This window comes from Amblyomma americanum, chromosome 2 (assembly GCF_052857255.1).
Source record: "Amblyomma americanum isolate KBUSLIRL-KWMA chromosome 2, ASM5285725v1, whole genome shotgun sequence".
NCBI lineage: Eukaryota > Metazoa > Arthropoda > Arachnida > Ixodida > Ixodidae > Amblyomma > Amblyomma americanum.
In genome coordinates this window covers 189,030,308-189,044,371 of record NC_135498.1, presented here as the reverse complement: position 1 = coordinate 189,044,371, position 14,064 = coordinate 189,030,308, and the positions used below count along the sequence as shown (strand labels likewise).

General features: G+C 52.3%; 2 protein-coding genes across 2 annotated transcripts in view; both read left to right on the top strand.

The window, feature by feature from the left end:
* LOC144122097 (myeloid leukemia factor 2-like) overlaps positions 1-14,064 on the top strand; it is a gene marked incomplete in the record, with an annotated part of 42,345 nt that overhangs the window by 11,107 nt on the left and 17,174 nt on the right.
* On the top strand, positions 3,452-11,406 carry LOC144122096 (uncharacterized). The gene is made up of 2 exons (XM_077655619.1): positions 3,452-3,970; positions 4,244-11,406. The coding sequence occupies exons 1-2, from the start codon at positions 3,818-3,820 to the stop codon at positions 5,987-5,989; spliced, it is 1,899 nt and encodes a 632-aa protein (XP_077511745.1). The 5' UTR covers positions 3,452-3,817; the 3' UTR covers positions 5,990-11,406.

Here is a 14,064-nt window from a genome sequence, read left to right as displayed (position 1 = left end):
ATCGCATGCTTCGACCCCATATCACCGTCTACTGTTCACTGGTTGCCCTCTCATGTGCCATTAAGGTATGACTGTCCTCTGCTCTATTTCAAGCGTGCAAATTGTGGCAGGTCCCGAGCACATCACAGAGTTTTGAACGTCAAGCCTCTCCGAATTCCCCGAATCACTTCACATTTGTTATATCTCCAAGAGCGGTGCGAGTGGTGACGGCTGCGTTTCTTACCGCTTTCTTTATTTCCTCCCTTACTCTGGTCTGGCAGATAGCTCCTCCCAGCATTTATCCGTGTACCAAACTGTAGCGCCAGTGGCTGCAGTGGAATTTGGCGGCATTAAGCAACTGCAACAACAAAATAAATCCGCCGCGCTGGCCCCTGTAAGGATCGGGGTGACAGTGGCTATCCTCGGCTTATTTTGCAACTAAACCGTTATACTAAATGAGTGCAGTTTTTCTCGTTACACAGCTGTCTATCATTTTCACTGTTGGCCAGACTGATGTTGTGGTCCACGCTTGGCGCAAAAAGAAAAAAACGAACCAGAAAACATTTTTTTTTTCTTTTTCCAGAGTGCTCTTTTCTTCTGAGCCCTTCTGCTCCCATCCAACCACTAGTCCGCTGTGTTGTCTATTCGCGTTTGTCCCCTGCGGGTCTTCGTCGTCTTGCACATAAGGTGTGCCATGTCTCCTTTGCATGCGTGGCTGTGCTGCTTTTTGTTACCCTTTTTACTATGCTTTGGCCTTTCGGGCAGAGAACTTGCTTTAATGGCGTCACTTATTATAGCGTGTTGCATATCTTACAGAATTTTGAAACGTACCGTCGCTTTCTTCATACGTACTCCACGCCATACATTTCACCGTCGCTAGCATCTTAATCAGCGCAGCACACACAGTCGTGGCACTTTCGACTGCTACGGCAGTTGGTCCCAGTCGTCACTTTGGGTACGCACTTAAGAGCGACTACCGACAGCTTAGGGAGCTGCTCTCAGATGGACTCCAGACCGTGGCCAGCGTCTGCTGCGGCTGAATGCTCGTAAATTGTCGCCTCTTCGTCTGGCCGTTGAGCACGACGGTTTTCTAATGTGTGCCCTGCCTCTCTGCAGCAGTTGGGCCCGTTTCGTGCTCACGCAGTGTGCCGACCCCGGTGCATAGCGGCCGTCGCGTTGGGGAAGACCTCCCGAGGCAGAAACGCAGTCCTAACGAGGCCGCCTCTCCACGGGCCGCGTCACGGACGGAGGCCCTGCTCTTGGAGGAGGATGCGCGCTTCTCTTTGTCGGCCTGCGTGCGTGGAAAAACGAGTGTGCGTCCGGGCTTTGCGTTTTCGCGCTCGTCTGCGGCCGCCTCGTCGGCTCGCATGTGCTGCCCAAGATTCGAAGCGGAGTTCTCTCGCCGACTGTGCGCTTCGGCTGCGGTTGTTCTGGACACAGCTGCCCAGGGACCAGGGATGGAAAGGGACCACTGCTCTCTCCGCCGATAGCGAGGAAGCGCGAACGCGGCCGGCAAACGACCTGCGTGCGCGAAGCCTCCCCCTGGCTCGTTCCGTGGGCGTCGAACGTGGCCGCGCCCTCTGCCGTGGCATTCGGCCGATTCCCAGCCACCAATGTGTTCTGCCGAGACGGTTCGTCGTGGCAGCCCGCCCTCGGCGCGCATTGCGTAACGGCTCCGTCACAGTCGTCTCCCACCGCGGTCGCAGCCATCCTATCGAATGGGTTCGGGGCCTGCAACCTGTCCGGTCACTTGCGTTATCGTTCAGCCTAGACTCGAACCTTGTGCTCACTGGTGCCAGTGGCGCCTTTGTTTGGTCGTCAGTCACTTTGTCGAGGCACTCGAGAGCAAATTCGTGCCAATTTCTCCATGAAAGACGCGTTCTTGGAATGCCAAAGCACACCGACGGGGTCCCAGTGCCATCCGGAGATGTCTCGCCCTGGTCGTCCTTTCAAAGCTGCTAGCGCGGGTTCGACACCCTCCCTCGCCGACTGCCTGTTCGCGTGTGCGGCGAATCCCTGGTGCTGCCAGGGTTCTCGCGCTGCGGCGAGCCTCGGTAGCCCACGGCGCAGCTTCGGAATAATGTATGGCGCTATAGTTGGTCTCCTTCAGCGTTCGCTGATCGGCCGTGGGTTCTATTTCACCGTCGATCACAGCCGCGCTGAGCCCGGTTTCTGGCCCCCTATATATTAGCGGCTTGCACGAACGACATGCTGCATCCGCTGCTGGCCACTCCCCTGTGCGGGGCACGCTCCTTTGCCTAATTGCTCGTGGTCCGTCACTCCTGGCCGGTTCCCTTCGTCTCCTCCAAGCTGTGCCAGTGTGTGTTATCGCGTTGAAAGCACCGTTATCGAGAAAGTCAGCCGTTGTGAGCGAAAGGCCACGGGCATTAATGACTCTGGCAGGCGGTGCCCACAGAGCAACCTCGCTTAACCGCTGTACCACTGTGCCAGGAGGGATATGAGCACTCCCAGGGATCTGGAGGAGAGATTAACCGTCTGCATGCATGCATGGCCATTAACCCATTACGCTATCGCGTAATACCCTTAAGGCGCTGCTTAAGTGTGTCTCATTTTTTTTTTATTCCGCCGCGATGGCTGAATGGCTGGGCTGCTCGGCCGTTGAGCCGGAGGACCCGGGTCCAGCCCTGGTCGGCTGTCACTTTTGCCCAGCGTGTGTTTACGCGGGGCTCTGATCATGGATTCGTGCAGGGCGTTTCCGGCGCATGTCTTTCTTGTTCGCTGTACACAAACGGCAAAGAGAGCTTTCGCGCGCACACTAACACAGACGCAGTGCAACTCCGCCAGGAATATTGTGCTCGAGTGGGCTTCCCGTACAGCTTACTTCTGTTGTCTTTTCGTTTTTATTTTATTGGCACGTCGCAATGCAGAGCCAAGCCTCAGTGCGCTGCAGTCGTGCCACTCGACCAACGGCGGCGTCGCCCAGGAACCCGGGATTGGCGGCGGCCGATGTGTGTTGCACCCCGAATGCGATCCATTGTTCCGCCACTGAGCCGGGCGCCCTTGCCTCGCCCCCGCCAATCTGCCGTCGATCATTGAGGCTTCCGCGTGTGGCGGAGTCACATTGAGCAACGCCCGCTGGCATAGCCTCCACTTGTATTTGACGCTTTTGCATAGCGTCGGGGCCGCGATTGCCGTTCGCATTTCGAATGAGGCAAGGTGCGCGTGTCTCCATCGTTTTCTTTCTTTTTCGCCGCTGGATGCGGAGGAGGATTGGCCATTTTCTCGTGATCGCGGACGCGGCCAAGGCACGCGCCGGTGGCGTCACGCGTGTTGCGCAGGGCGATTCAGGCCGCCCGAAGCGGCGCTGTTGGGAGAAGCATGGATTGCCGCGCAAAACCAGGTTAGTGGTCGCCAGCGCATGACACTGGCCCCTCTACACCACTGCGCTGTCGGCGGCGTGCCCCCCCCCCCCCCCCCCCCCCCCCCCCCCCCCCCCCCCCGCCGAGAATGGTGCGCGAAATGCGCGCCGCGCTCGTCTCTTGCGAACGATTGTGTTGCGCGGTGTTCTCGAAGAGCCGTGGTCAGTCAAAGCCTCCTCGAATTTTTTAAGGCCTCCGCACTTTCCTCCTCGCACCCTTTGATGTCACCCCACCTTGACCGGTCGGGCGGTAGGGTGACCAGTCAAACAAGTTGGTGCACTACCGCCTAGGCTTGTCAGTACACACGTGCTGCGTACAGTGTCCTGTCACGGCAGTTTGACTCTGAAGCTAAGCACGTGTTTCTTTTCGTAGCGTGGTCTGATTTCCTTCTGCAAACGTGTGTTGTGTGCTGCATATCTGCGTCGTGAAAGTGTCAGTGAAAGTTCCGGCAGTCCAGGATGGGCCGCTGTTGCGTGCCGAACTGCCGTGGAAATTATGACGGCGGTCCGAAGGTCCGTGTCTTCTCATTCCCAAAAGACGACCGGAGGATAAAATGGAAGCAGGCCATCCGGCGTGATGATTTGGACATCGACACACTGCGGGATCCAAAGGTAATATAATTTTCCCATATGTCAATCACTGTTAATGTCAAATGATAATATACATTCGGATGCATTAAGCATACGGCATGCAACCAGTTCGATACACGGCGTGCTGCAGTTGATGGCAGTTAACTGACATACAGCAGAACTTATAAGCAGCACCAATAGCAGTAATTAGCCAATCTGTGGTAGTAACAACAGCACTTACATCGCAAAAGAAAAAAAGAAACAGGACGTAGAAAAATTTCATATACTCAAAGGGAACATTCCTCTTTTATGCAGGTGTGCGAGCTCCATTTTAAGCCCGAATACCTCCGGTCTACAACATCGTACACAGATGCTGATGGAAAGACAATAGAAGTTGCGATGAACCTCACCCGACTCACTCCTGACGTGGTATCTACGATACTGCCAAATTGCGCATCATACTTGTCTAATTCTGCACCCATTCGCGAGGAGCCCGATGCAAAACGGAGACGACGCGAAGCAACTCGTCTGCAAGACGCCATCGAGATGTCACTTGCGACACATGAAGAAGAGGAGCGCAGGAACAAAGTCTCGTCGTATGAGCAACTTCTGTCTCTCCTTGAAGGTCTTCACGTCTCAGACTTCTGGGTGATGCGAAAAACTGACGCCGCCGTAGCATTCTTTCACGTCAACGAGAATTCAGTGCCCCCAGAAATCGAACGCTCCGTGGTAGTAAATAATTCGTTGAAGGTGTCAGCCTTTTGGAGAAAAGTTGAGCTGCGCGGTGGTGAAATGACAGTTCCCGACAGACTTGAAGACATGAGCAGTTTGGAATCCGTCCTCAAAAGTGTGCAGCAGTTCAAAGCACCCGACCGTTGCGAGAAAGACGAAAAACTGAAAGCCTGCTTTCAATTACTTTTTTCTCTTCTTGATGATCTTTCAAGTGATGACCTTCTGCCAGTGGAAAAGATGGAAACCCTAAGATTTCTAAAAGAACAGCTTCATCTGCTCAACAGAGAACGGACTGCATTTAGATATTCTTCAGAGCTTGTCATCTTGTCAAGCATATTTTTCACAATTTCCCCACATGCGTACAAATTTGTTCGCAGCTCTGGAAAATTGATCTTGCCTCATCCCTGTACAATCACCAGACTCTGTAACAAATACAACGTTAGCCCTGCGGCAGAGCAAAGTGATCAGGGTTTTTTAAGTTATATAACAAAAAAAGCAAATCTTCTGAAACCCCATGAGAGGACGGTAACACTTATGATGGATGAGATCCATATACAGCAATATTTTGAGTATAAGGGAGGTTCCCTCACGGGAACAGCATCCAACTCCTCTGAAGCTGCCAAAACTGCGTACGTATTTATGACGCAGTCGTTGCTTTCTGGACACAAAGATGTGGCACATATCTTGCCAGTTTTCAGCATTGAGGCAAGTGACTTGCATGAAGTCCTCAAAAAGGTTATTTTAGGGCTTGAAAAAGCCGGTCTCAAGGTTATTGCGGTTGCAAGCGATAACAATTCTATAAACAGAAAAGTAATGTCAATATTTTCCAAGAAAAAAGCAATTGACATAGTGTATCCTCATCCGGCAGACAATGCACGGCCGTTGTTTTTTGCGGTGGATCCTGTGCACCTGTTAAAGTGCATTAGGAACAATTGGCTCAATCAAAAAAATCCAGATACATCTTTTCTTTATCCAGAGTTTAAAAGCACAGAATCAAAGCTTGGCATAAAAAAAGCTTCGTTTCAGACGCTTTGGGACCTGTATACTTCAGAGCGACACAACCTGTCTAAATTTGCCTATGGACTAACATACAAGGCCTTGCACCCAACAAATATTGAGCGTCAAAATGTGAAACTTGCGCTCAAAATAATCAATCCTTTTGTAGCACAAGCTCTGAAGACTCCCGGTACGAAACCCGGCTTTCCTTATGCCGCTGATACTGCGGAGTTCATTGATTTAATACACAGGTGGTGGTGCATCGTGAACACAAAAACACCATCAAAGGGCCGACACCTCAGAGATCTTATCAGGAGCCTGTCAGAAACATGACTGGTGTGCAGCTGCAATTTCTTGGTGAATTTGTAGACTGGTTGGACACATGGAATGACCTGAAGATGAGTGGCAGCCGTTCTGGTTCACTGACTCCAGAAACTCATGCAGCACTCCGGCTGACATCATATGCGTTGATAGAACTCAGCAGGTACTGTCTCAAAGAGCTTAATTTTGAATATGTCTTGCTGGGGAAATTTCAAACAGATAGTTTGGAGAGCAGGTTTGGACGTTACCGCCGGCTTGCTGGATCCAATTATCATATTTCTGTTCAGCAAATATTTGAGTCGGAAACCAAACTGCGTCTTCAAGACTCACTGGTATTTCCAGATATGAAAGAACTCTCAGAGTCCAGCACCATCACATTTGAAGGCAGAAAATTGCAAGACCAATACAACATCACGGTTACATGGGATGACATCAATTCAAAGAAACAAAGTTTGCCCGCAATAATTTACATAGCTGGTTTCTGCGCCCACGCCGCCTTGAACAAACTTCCTTGCGAAGCTTGTGCAAGAAACCTGACTAGAGAGGACAGGGACATTCCACCGGACGAGAACTGTCTAATTCAAGGGCTCACTAGAGGAGCGCTCAAATTTCCGCAGCCTGTCGTTGTGAACGCTGTTCTGCACACAGAAATTGTGCTTGAAAAATTGACGACAAAAGAAAACGCCGCGCAGTTCCATTCCACACGCCATCAGAGAGAGCAGCTCCTTTGCTTACTGAAGCACTTGTTGAGCGATGACGAAGAGTTGGATGTTTGCTGCAACGGACATCACCCGGACAAAGTGATTTCCAACATTTTGAGGGCTGCCACGAACACCTACATGAAAAATTACGTCCAGATGAAGACGGACCTGCTAACGGCTAAGAAGGCCGCAGCTCAAGAGAGAAAATTAAAAAAGTTTAGATGTTTAGATGTTTAGAGCTATGCGTGCCGCATGCACTGCGCGCGACGCCGGCAGATGCTTTCCCGCACTGCTCGGTCAAGGTGCGTGACGTCACGGAGCGAGTGCGCAGGCCTGAAAGTATTCTAGGAGGCTTTGGGTCGGTCAGCCCTTCGGCGCCAGCGGAGACGCGGCCGCTTTTCTGGGGTTATCGACCAGTCTTGGTTGTGTTCGCCTCACGACGGAAGTGTGGTATTTGGGCACCGAATCCGTCGCCCTCGTTAGAGTAGTTAATCGCTGCAGCCTTTGGCAGTCGCCCTCCGATCGACAGTGCTGTCTTGTCTGTGTCCCGCATGTTTTAGGGGGTGAGCTCATAGCCACGCGTGGACGAACTAGCGGCAAGAGAGGGGCCCCTTCGTCGTTGCTGGAAGCGCCCACAGGCGGCTACCGCGCCTCGTCGGCAGCCAGCGTCACCACGCGCCTTTGCGGCCGACGCAACGACGCGCGGCCCGCCCGCGTCTGATCTCCGCCTTGGTGGTGTTGTGATCGGAGGCCCCGACAGCGGGAATAGACGAGCCCGGCAGGCGCCATCGAACTATGTTTGACCAAAGGTGCTGTCGTCCTGAGAAGAGGATTAGGAACGGCTCCTGGCGACGGTGAGCTGTGACGAAAGGCCTCTCATCCCTTCGTCCGGAGTATGGAATGCGGCATTTCTCCCAAACTGCGCCCTCACGTGGACCGGCAGAAAGACCCGAACAAAGGCGCCGGACCCTCCTCGCTAGCTTGCACCTGCGCGGCCAGACAAAGCGGGGGCGGACACGGCTGATTAATCTTACCCTCTGGAATTCACGGGGCCGTCAGGACGCATCTTTCCCGCGGAGGGGATCACCGCCTGCAAAGCCAACGACCTTATGCACCTGGTCAACCCGTCGGAAACAGCATTCCAGGACCTCAAGGCGCCAGGATTCCTTGTCGCCTGTGCACGTGTTTGTGAGGGCGGAGTGGTCACGGGGTTAGGGAAGAGACTATGAAGAGTGTGTCTGCCCATTGGACGCTTGATCAGCCACCAGTTTCCCTAGCTAGGTGCCTAGGGAATATCCACTGTATTTAAGCCGCGATTTGGCTGGTTTCACGGCACTTCATCTCTGACTTTTAGTCTCCCTGCTTCTCTTGTAAATATGTAAATAAACCTTCAAGTTTACCAACCCTCTTGAAGGCTTCCCTCCGTCGTCTGCAGAGTTCATCGTCATGCGGTGAAGACCTCGGTCCCGATACCTAAGCATATCAACTGGTTGGCAGCGGTGGGATGGTCTGCGCCTGGTCCTGACTCTGGTATGGTAAGTGCGCGGTCTTTCTCTTGGAGCATTGCCAGGTTTTACAACTTTAGAAAATTGTTAGCCTAGGTAATCGAAGGTTGGTAAAAGAGGCAGCCGGGGCTCCTCTGACCACGTAAGTAGAGACTTGCCGTTGCTTAAATAGTCATGGACTGGAAGAAGCTGCGCAAACCAGACCTAGTTCTCGTATGCTGGGAATTGGGCATTGATTGTGGGTCGATCCGTAGAAAACCTGAATTGATTAGGGCAATTGAGGATTTCGGTGCAGACGAGGAGGAAATAGTAGAATGTTGGAAGCTAATTAAGGAGGAGTTGGAGAAGGAAAGGGAACAAATGAAGCGAGAGGATGAAGAAAAAAGGAAGCGCGAAGAGCATGAAAGAGAGATCGAGAAAAAATGGCTCGATCTACAGGTAGCTCAGGCCGCACAGGCAGAACGCACTAGGCTAGAGGTGCCGAAAAGTGGCAAGCCAGGCAGAGATAGAGAAGCAACGCGAACGAGAACTGGAAGAGCTCAGGCGTAAAGTTAAATTGCTCAGATGGCAAAGAGCGAGAGCGCGTCTGAGAATTTTTAGAAGAGGAGAAAATTTCCAAAATTTTCTCGCAAATTTTGAAAACATTTGCGCAGATGAGCAGGTGGACCAGGGCGACTGGCCACGGATGTTGACGGCCATCCTCCCTTGTGATGTCGGCGCCGTATTAGCGCGGCTGTCCGACGAGGATGCCGACGCCTACGAAATGGCAAAAAGAGCCCTCTTCCACTTTTTCGGCATACGTACAGAGGCGCACTCTAAAGATCGTAGTGATGGCAGTGGGCCGCGCTCCCATCAGGGTGTCAGCGACCAGCCCACGAACCCCGCTTGGTCAGCTAGGGACACAATTGTTGCTCGGAAGAGCAGAGAAAGGGCCGGTTCTAGCCCTGATACAGATGCCGCTATGGCAAATGAGGCACAGATTCCGCGCGAGAAAGACTGCGGCGAACTTGTATGTCACCGCACGGAAAGAGAGCTTTCCGTCGAAGAGCGTAACGCAGTGTCATTTGACAGCAGCGTTGAAGCACTCAGAGAGAGCGCAGCGTTAGTTGAAAAGTGCGATGTCACTGTCACTCACAATGGCAATGACGCTGCTCCGATATCCAGAATTATGGACAGCGAAGTGTTACGCTCGGCGGAGATGCAAATGCGGGCAGACTGTTTTGAGTTGCCGACGGATAGTGGCCCACGGATAGTGCCCGCTGACAGTTCGATTGTAAGCGCAGAATGTGGCTCAGCGCTGCATCGAAACAAAGAGAAGCTCAGTGATGAGGAAATCACAGCGGCTAGTGACCGACCGCAAGAAAATGAGCTACCTTGTTTAGAAGAAAGAGCAGCGACCGGCTCGTCAGGGAAACCGTCACCTGGTACTGAGAGCAAAAAGCGAGTGGCTTCGCTGCGTGAGAAAAACATAGAATGCGACAAGCATTTGCCAAATGCTACGTCGGCTGCTGGTGTTGAGGCGAAGGCCGGCAGCTTAACAACACGCGACGGCACCGCGAGAACTGATGACAGAAAGGGAAAATCAACAATGGTAGTTTCCCGAAGGCGGTTGCAGGCAAAGAAAGATGTGCGGGTCAAAAGCACCGGAAGTGGGAAAACTAATCAGCATTGTAATGGCCCGACATCTTCGTCGCGGCACAGGAAATCAGAAAGGCGTCGCGTGCAATACCAACCAAGCGTGCAGGGCGAAAGCCACCTGTTCCATTATGGGACCACGACAGGAGTTGTCGCGAGACAGGTTACGCATGCGGCGTGCTGTGCAGAAGGGCGCGCAGCTGCCACACAAAAGGGCGCCACAGAACGCGCGGGTGTCGGAGGGGGACACAACATGCAAGAAAGAGAGAGAGGAGGAAGCTGCCCTGTCCAACACCCTTGCACTGTAAAGTTCCCAGGAGCCACCCGACATTTCGACGCATGTCTTTGCGAAAAAAGGAAAAACAAAAAGAGGAACTAGTTTTGGTTCAGCAGACTTCCGGGCGTGAGCTGTTGGCGAGGGTTAAGTCGTCCAAAATTTGCAGCCATATTGCTCCGTATTAAAGACCTGGCAGTGTTCTGAGGCTGGCCGCGTACTGCCTAGCCGGAGGTAGGGGCTGAGCTCAGATCTGATCGCCAATGCTCCGTTGAGGACCCTTGCCCGCTGTGCAGGTCAAGTGGGCTGACTACTACGAGGCCGAATGGGACAAAGACGCCCATTCGTGGTGCACCGACCAGCTGCAACCACTTCGTGGCGTCTTCTTGGCGGCGGACGGATTGTTGTGATCGGAGGCCCCGACAGCGGGAATTGACGAGCCCGGCAGGCGCCATCGAACTATGTTTGACCAAAGGTGCTGTCCTCCTGAGAAGAGGATTAGGAACGGCTCCTGGCGACGGTGAGCTGTGACGAAAGGCCTCTCATCCCTTCGTCCGGAGTATGGAATGCGGCATTTCTCCCGAACTGTGCCCTCACGTGGACCGGCAGAAAGACTCGAACAAAGGCGCCGGACCCTCCTCGCTAGCTTGCACCTGCGCAGCCAGACAAAGCGGGGGCGGACACGGCTGATTAATCTTACCCTCTGGAATTCACGGGGCCGTCAGGACGCATCTTTCCCACGGAGGGGATCACCGCCTGCAAAGCTAACGACCTTATGCACCTGGTCAACCCGTAGGAAACAGCATTCCAGGACCTCAAGGCGCCAGGATTCCTTGTCGCCTGTGCACGTGTTTGTGAGGGCGGAGTGGTCACGGGGTTAGGGAAGAGACTATGAAGAGTGTGTCTGCCCATTGGACGCTTGATCAGCCACCGGTTTCCCTAGCTAGGTGCCTAGGGAATATCCACTGTATTTAAGCCGCGATTTGGCTGGTTTCACGGCGCTTCATCTCTGACTTTTGTTCTCCCTGCTTCTGTTGTAAATATGTAAATAAACCTTCAAGTTTACCAACCCTCCTGAAGGCTTCCCTCCGTCGTCTGCAGAGTTCATTGTCATGCGGTGAAGACCTCGGTCCCGATACCCAAGCATATCAGTGGTGCCCTGACTCACACCGCCTGCGGGCAACCCGCTCGGCTGGCCCTGCCTCAGAACGTTCTGGCCACGAGGCTGCACCAAATGCAGTCTCTTGCTGCTGCTCGCGGGAGACTGACCGACAGCTGTGGCGCATGTGGCCTGTTCACGGCCGAATTCAGGTGCCCTGGACAGTGGGCCTTGTTTGCGAGGATTCACACTGCGCGTCTCTTGTTCCTGCTGTCCCTACTCGATATAGTCAAGCCACTTGTAGGCTCAAACTTATGGAGTTTTATATATATATATATATATATATATATATATATATATATATATATATATATATATATATATATATATATATATATATATATATATATATATATATATATATATATAGCCCGCCATGGCTGTTTTTCTTTACTCTTGGTCTCCTCTTTCTTTCCCCCTCATTGTCCTGTCCCTATCCCCTCCCCCCCCCCCCCTTTTTTTTCTCTTCATTCAGGCTTCGGTGGCAGCTGCCCGGGCCAGCAACTTCTTTTTACTTCCGTTTTTTTATTTTATTAATAAACCACTAATATCAGTATTTTATTGAAGGAGGTATTTTGCTCAGTGCCGACTGCTGAGCATTCTTACAGTGTGGAAACTTTTTGCATCGACTGTAATGTCACATTTCACGTCAGGCGGGGTGGTTTCCTCATCACAATGCGCATGTGTTGCTTGCTTTTCTTGCTGAAAAACAATGTAGGCGACGCCGTCGAATTGGCTCACTGCTTCCAGGCAGGACTGGCGGCTCTTACTGAATGCGCACAACACAACGCTTGCCCGTGAAGCGTGCAGAGCCCCTTAAACATAGGCGAGCAAAATTTTATGAAATAAATTTTTATACTTAGTGCGCAGAAAAGCGGTGTCCTACATGGGGGGAGCTACGCTAAGTGAATAAAAGTCGAAGACTGCTCACGCGTGAAAAGACGCAAGCCCGCCCGCTCACTTTATGGCCGCAGTCGCTGCGCAGCTGGCAATGTTACCTCTGCATGGCTCTGCATAGCCGCCGTACCGCGGCCCCTTCAGGGCATTACGCGATAGACAGTGGGCTAGTGCCCATAGTTGCATATGGGATGTTTTGAAGGAGAAACACGAGATTAACGGTATACGTAATCGGTCTTTCTCTACTTGACTTTTTAGATCCCTGGGAGTCTTCATACCACTTCTGGCGCAGTGGGCGCACTAAAGAGGAATCGCAAATCCTCTCTTCACCGCGGCAACTCTATATACACTCTCCGGACGTTCCTATGAACCTGGAATTATTGTCCTGTGCGGCCGATTTTCCTATTAATCCGGATTAAACGTCCCGGCTCCCGCCTTTTTTTTTTTAACTCTCCTCCGAAAAGAGGTGGGGTCAACCAACGCGTGGTGTTCCTTTTGAGCCAGTCTCGTGGCTGCTTTGCTTTCGCTTCTGTGTTTTTGTTTTTTTTTTTAGGTTCCTTCAATAAATAGCTTCAGTCGCAGACTACACAGCCACAAATTAGGCCCACGGAAATAAAAATACGCGTGGACTGTGCTTTCGCCGATAGTTGCGTATCAGCACGCCCCCACGCGGCTGGCTGAAAGACACACTCCACGCTTTGGCCGACTCCTTCCTCCTCTTTTCGGACGTGACCTAAAAAAAGAGAAGGCGGGAGACGGAACGTTCAATTCTGTTTGATCGGGGAACCGGTCACACTGGACAATAACTCCAAGTTCCTAAGAATGCTGGGAGAGTGTATGTCGAGTTCCCGCGGCGAAAAGACGAGCTCCAAGTCCTCTTGAGTGCGCCTTTAAGTGGTGCGTCACTGCCTTGAGATGGGATAGGGTGTCAGGTGCCGCCACCAGTGGGATTTGGGCGATCCAGGTTGTCCCGGGCAACCACGTGGGTCTACCTAGTCATTAACCGCTACCGGCCAGGTTGCACAAGGATGGCATCTTTTATTGTTACCATCGAGCGTCACGCACCGCACGCGTGCTCTCCCTTACCCATGTCCCGATCTCATTCGCGCAGTTAGCTACGTGGCAATGAACGGACTCTCTCGGCTTCCTTCCAACAGACACGCACGTGTTTCTTGACGCTGAAAGTCAGTATTGCGAAGAAACCACCGGTATAGCAACATGTGAAATTTCCTCTGTTCAGATTAAGATTAAAAGTGCTGAACACCTCCGCTTCTTCGGCACTGTATATTTGTTTCTGAACTAACCGAGCTTTCAGCCTCGCTCACTTCTGGTAGGTCTCCTCTTGTCTGCGCCTGGCGTGCAACGGTTAGTGACCTGTAATTGGAAATTGAGCTAGTCAGCTCATTCCTGAAGAGTGCAGTAGGCGAGGGGCGGATAAAGAGGCAGCAGAACGAGCGCTTTTGAAGGAATAATCAGAATAGTAACGTTATTGCAAGCGGTGTGCACCTGTACTAGAGCCGGTGGAAAAAAGAAATGGCTGGCCGGTGATGAAACCTAACGCGACAATTCTGGGAGAGCAGTGAATGCTTTCACTCGGGCTACATGCACACGGCAGAACTTTCATGGAGGGTGAATGTCGATGGGTCGGGGGGGGGGGGGGGGGGGGGGGGGTGCAGAGAGCCGGGTGCGTCTGGCGCACGGAGTCTTCAGACACAGCGCTTGCATTTTCCCCAAGTGCCGCTGGTACTGATGTGGCAGTAAAAAAGCCTTCCAAGTCTGATTGTCAAGGTGCAGCAATAAAGAACAGTTCTTGTTTTGGCAGTCGGCGAAGGAAATCTGTAGGCACCTAATTTGATTGCGCGTTTTCTTCTCTCAAACGATGAGTTGGACATTAGAGTACATAGATTACCGTGTGG

Coding starts and splice junctions, on each gene's coding strand:
- LOC144122096 (XM_077655619.1), top strand. CDS start 3,818: ATGGGCCGCTGTTGCGTGCCGAACTGCCGTGGAAATTATGACGGCGGT. Junction 3,971..4,243: donor ACACACTGCGGGATCCAAAG/GTAATATAATTT, acceptor TCTTTTATGCAG/GTGTGCGAGCTCCATTTTAA.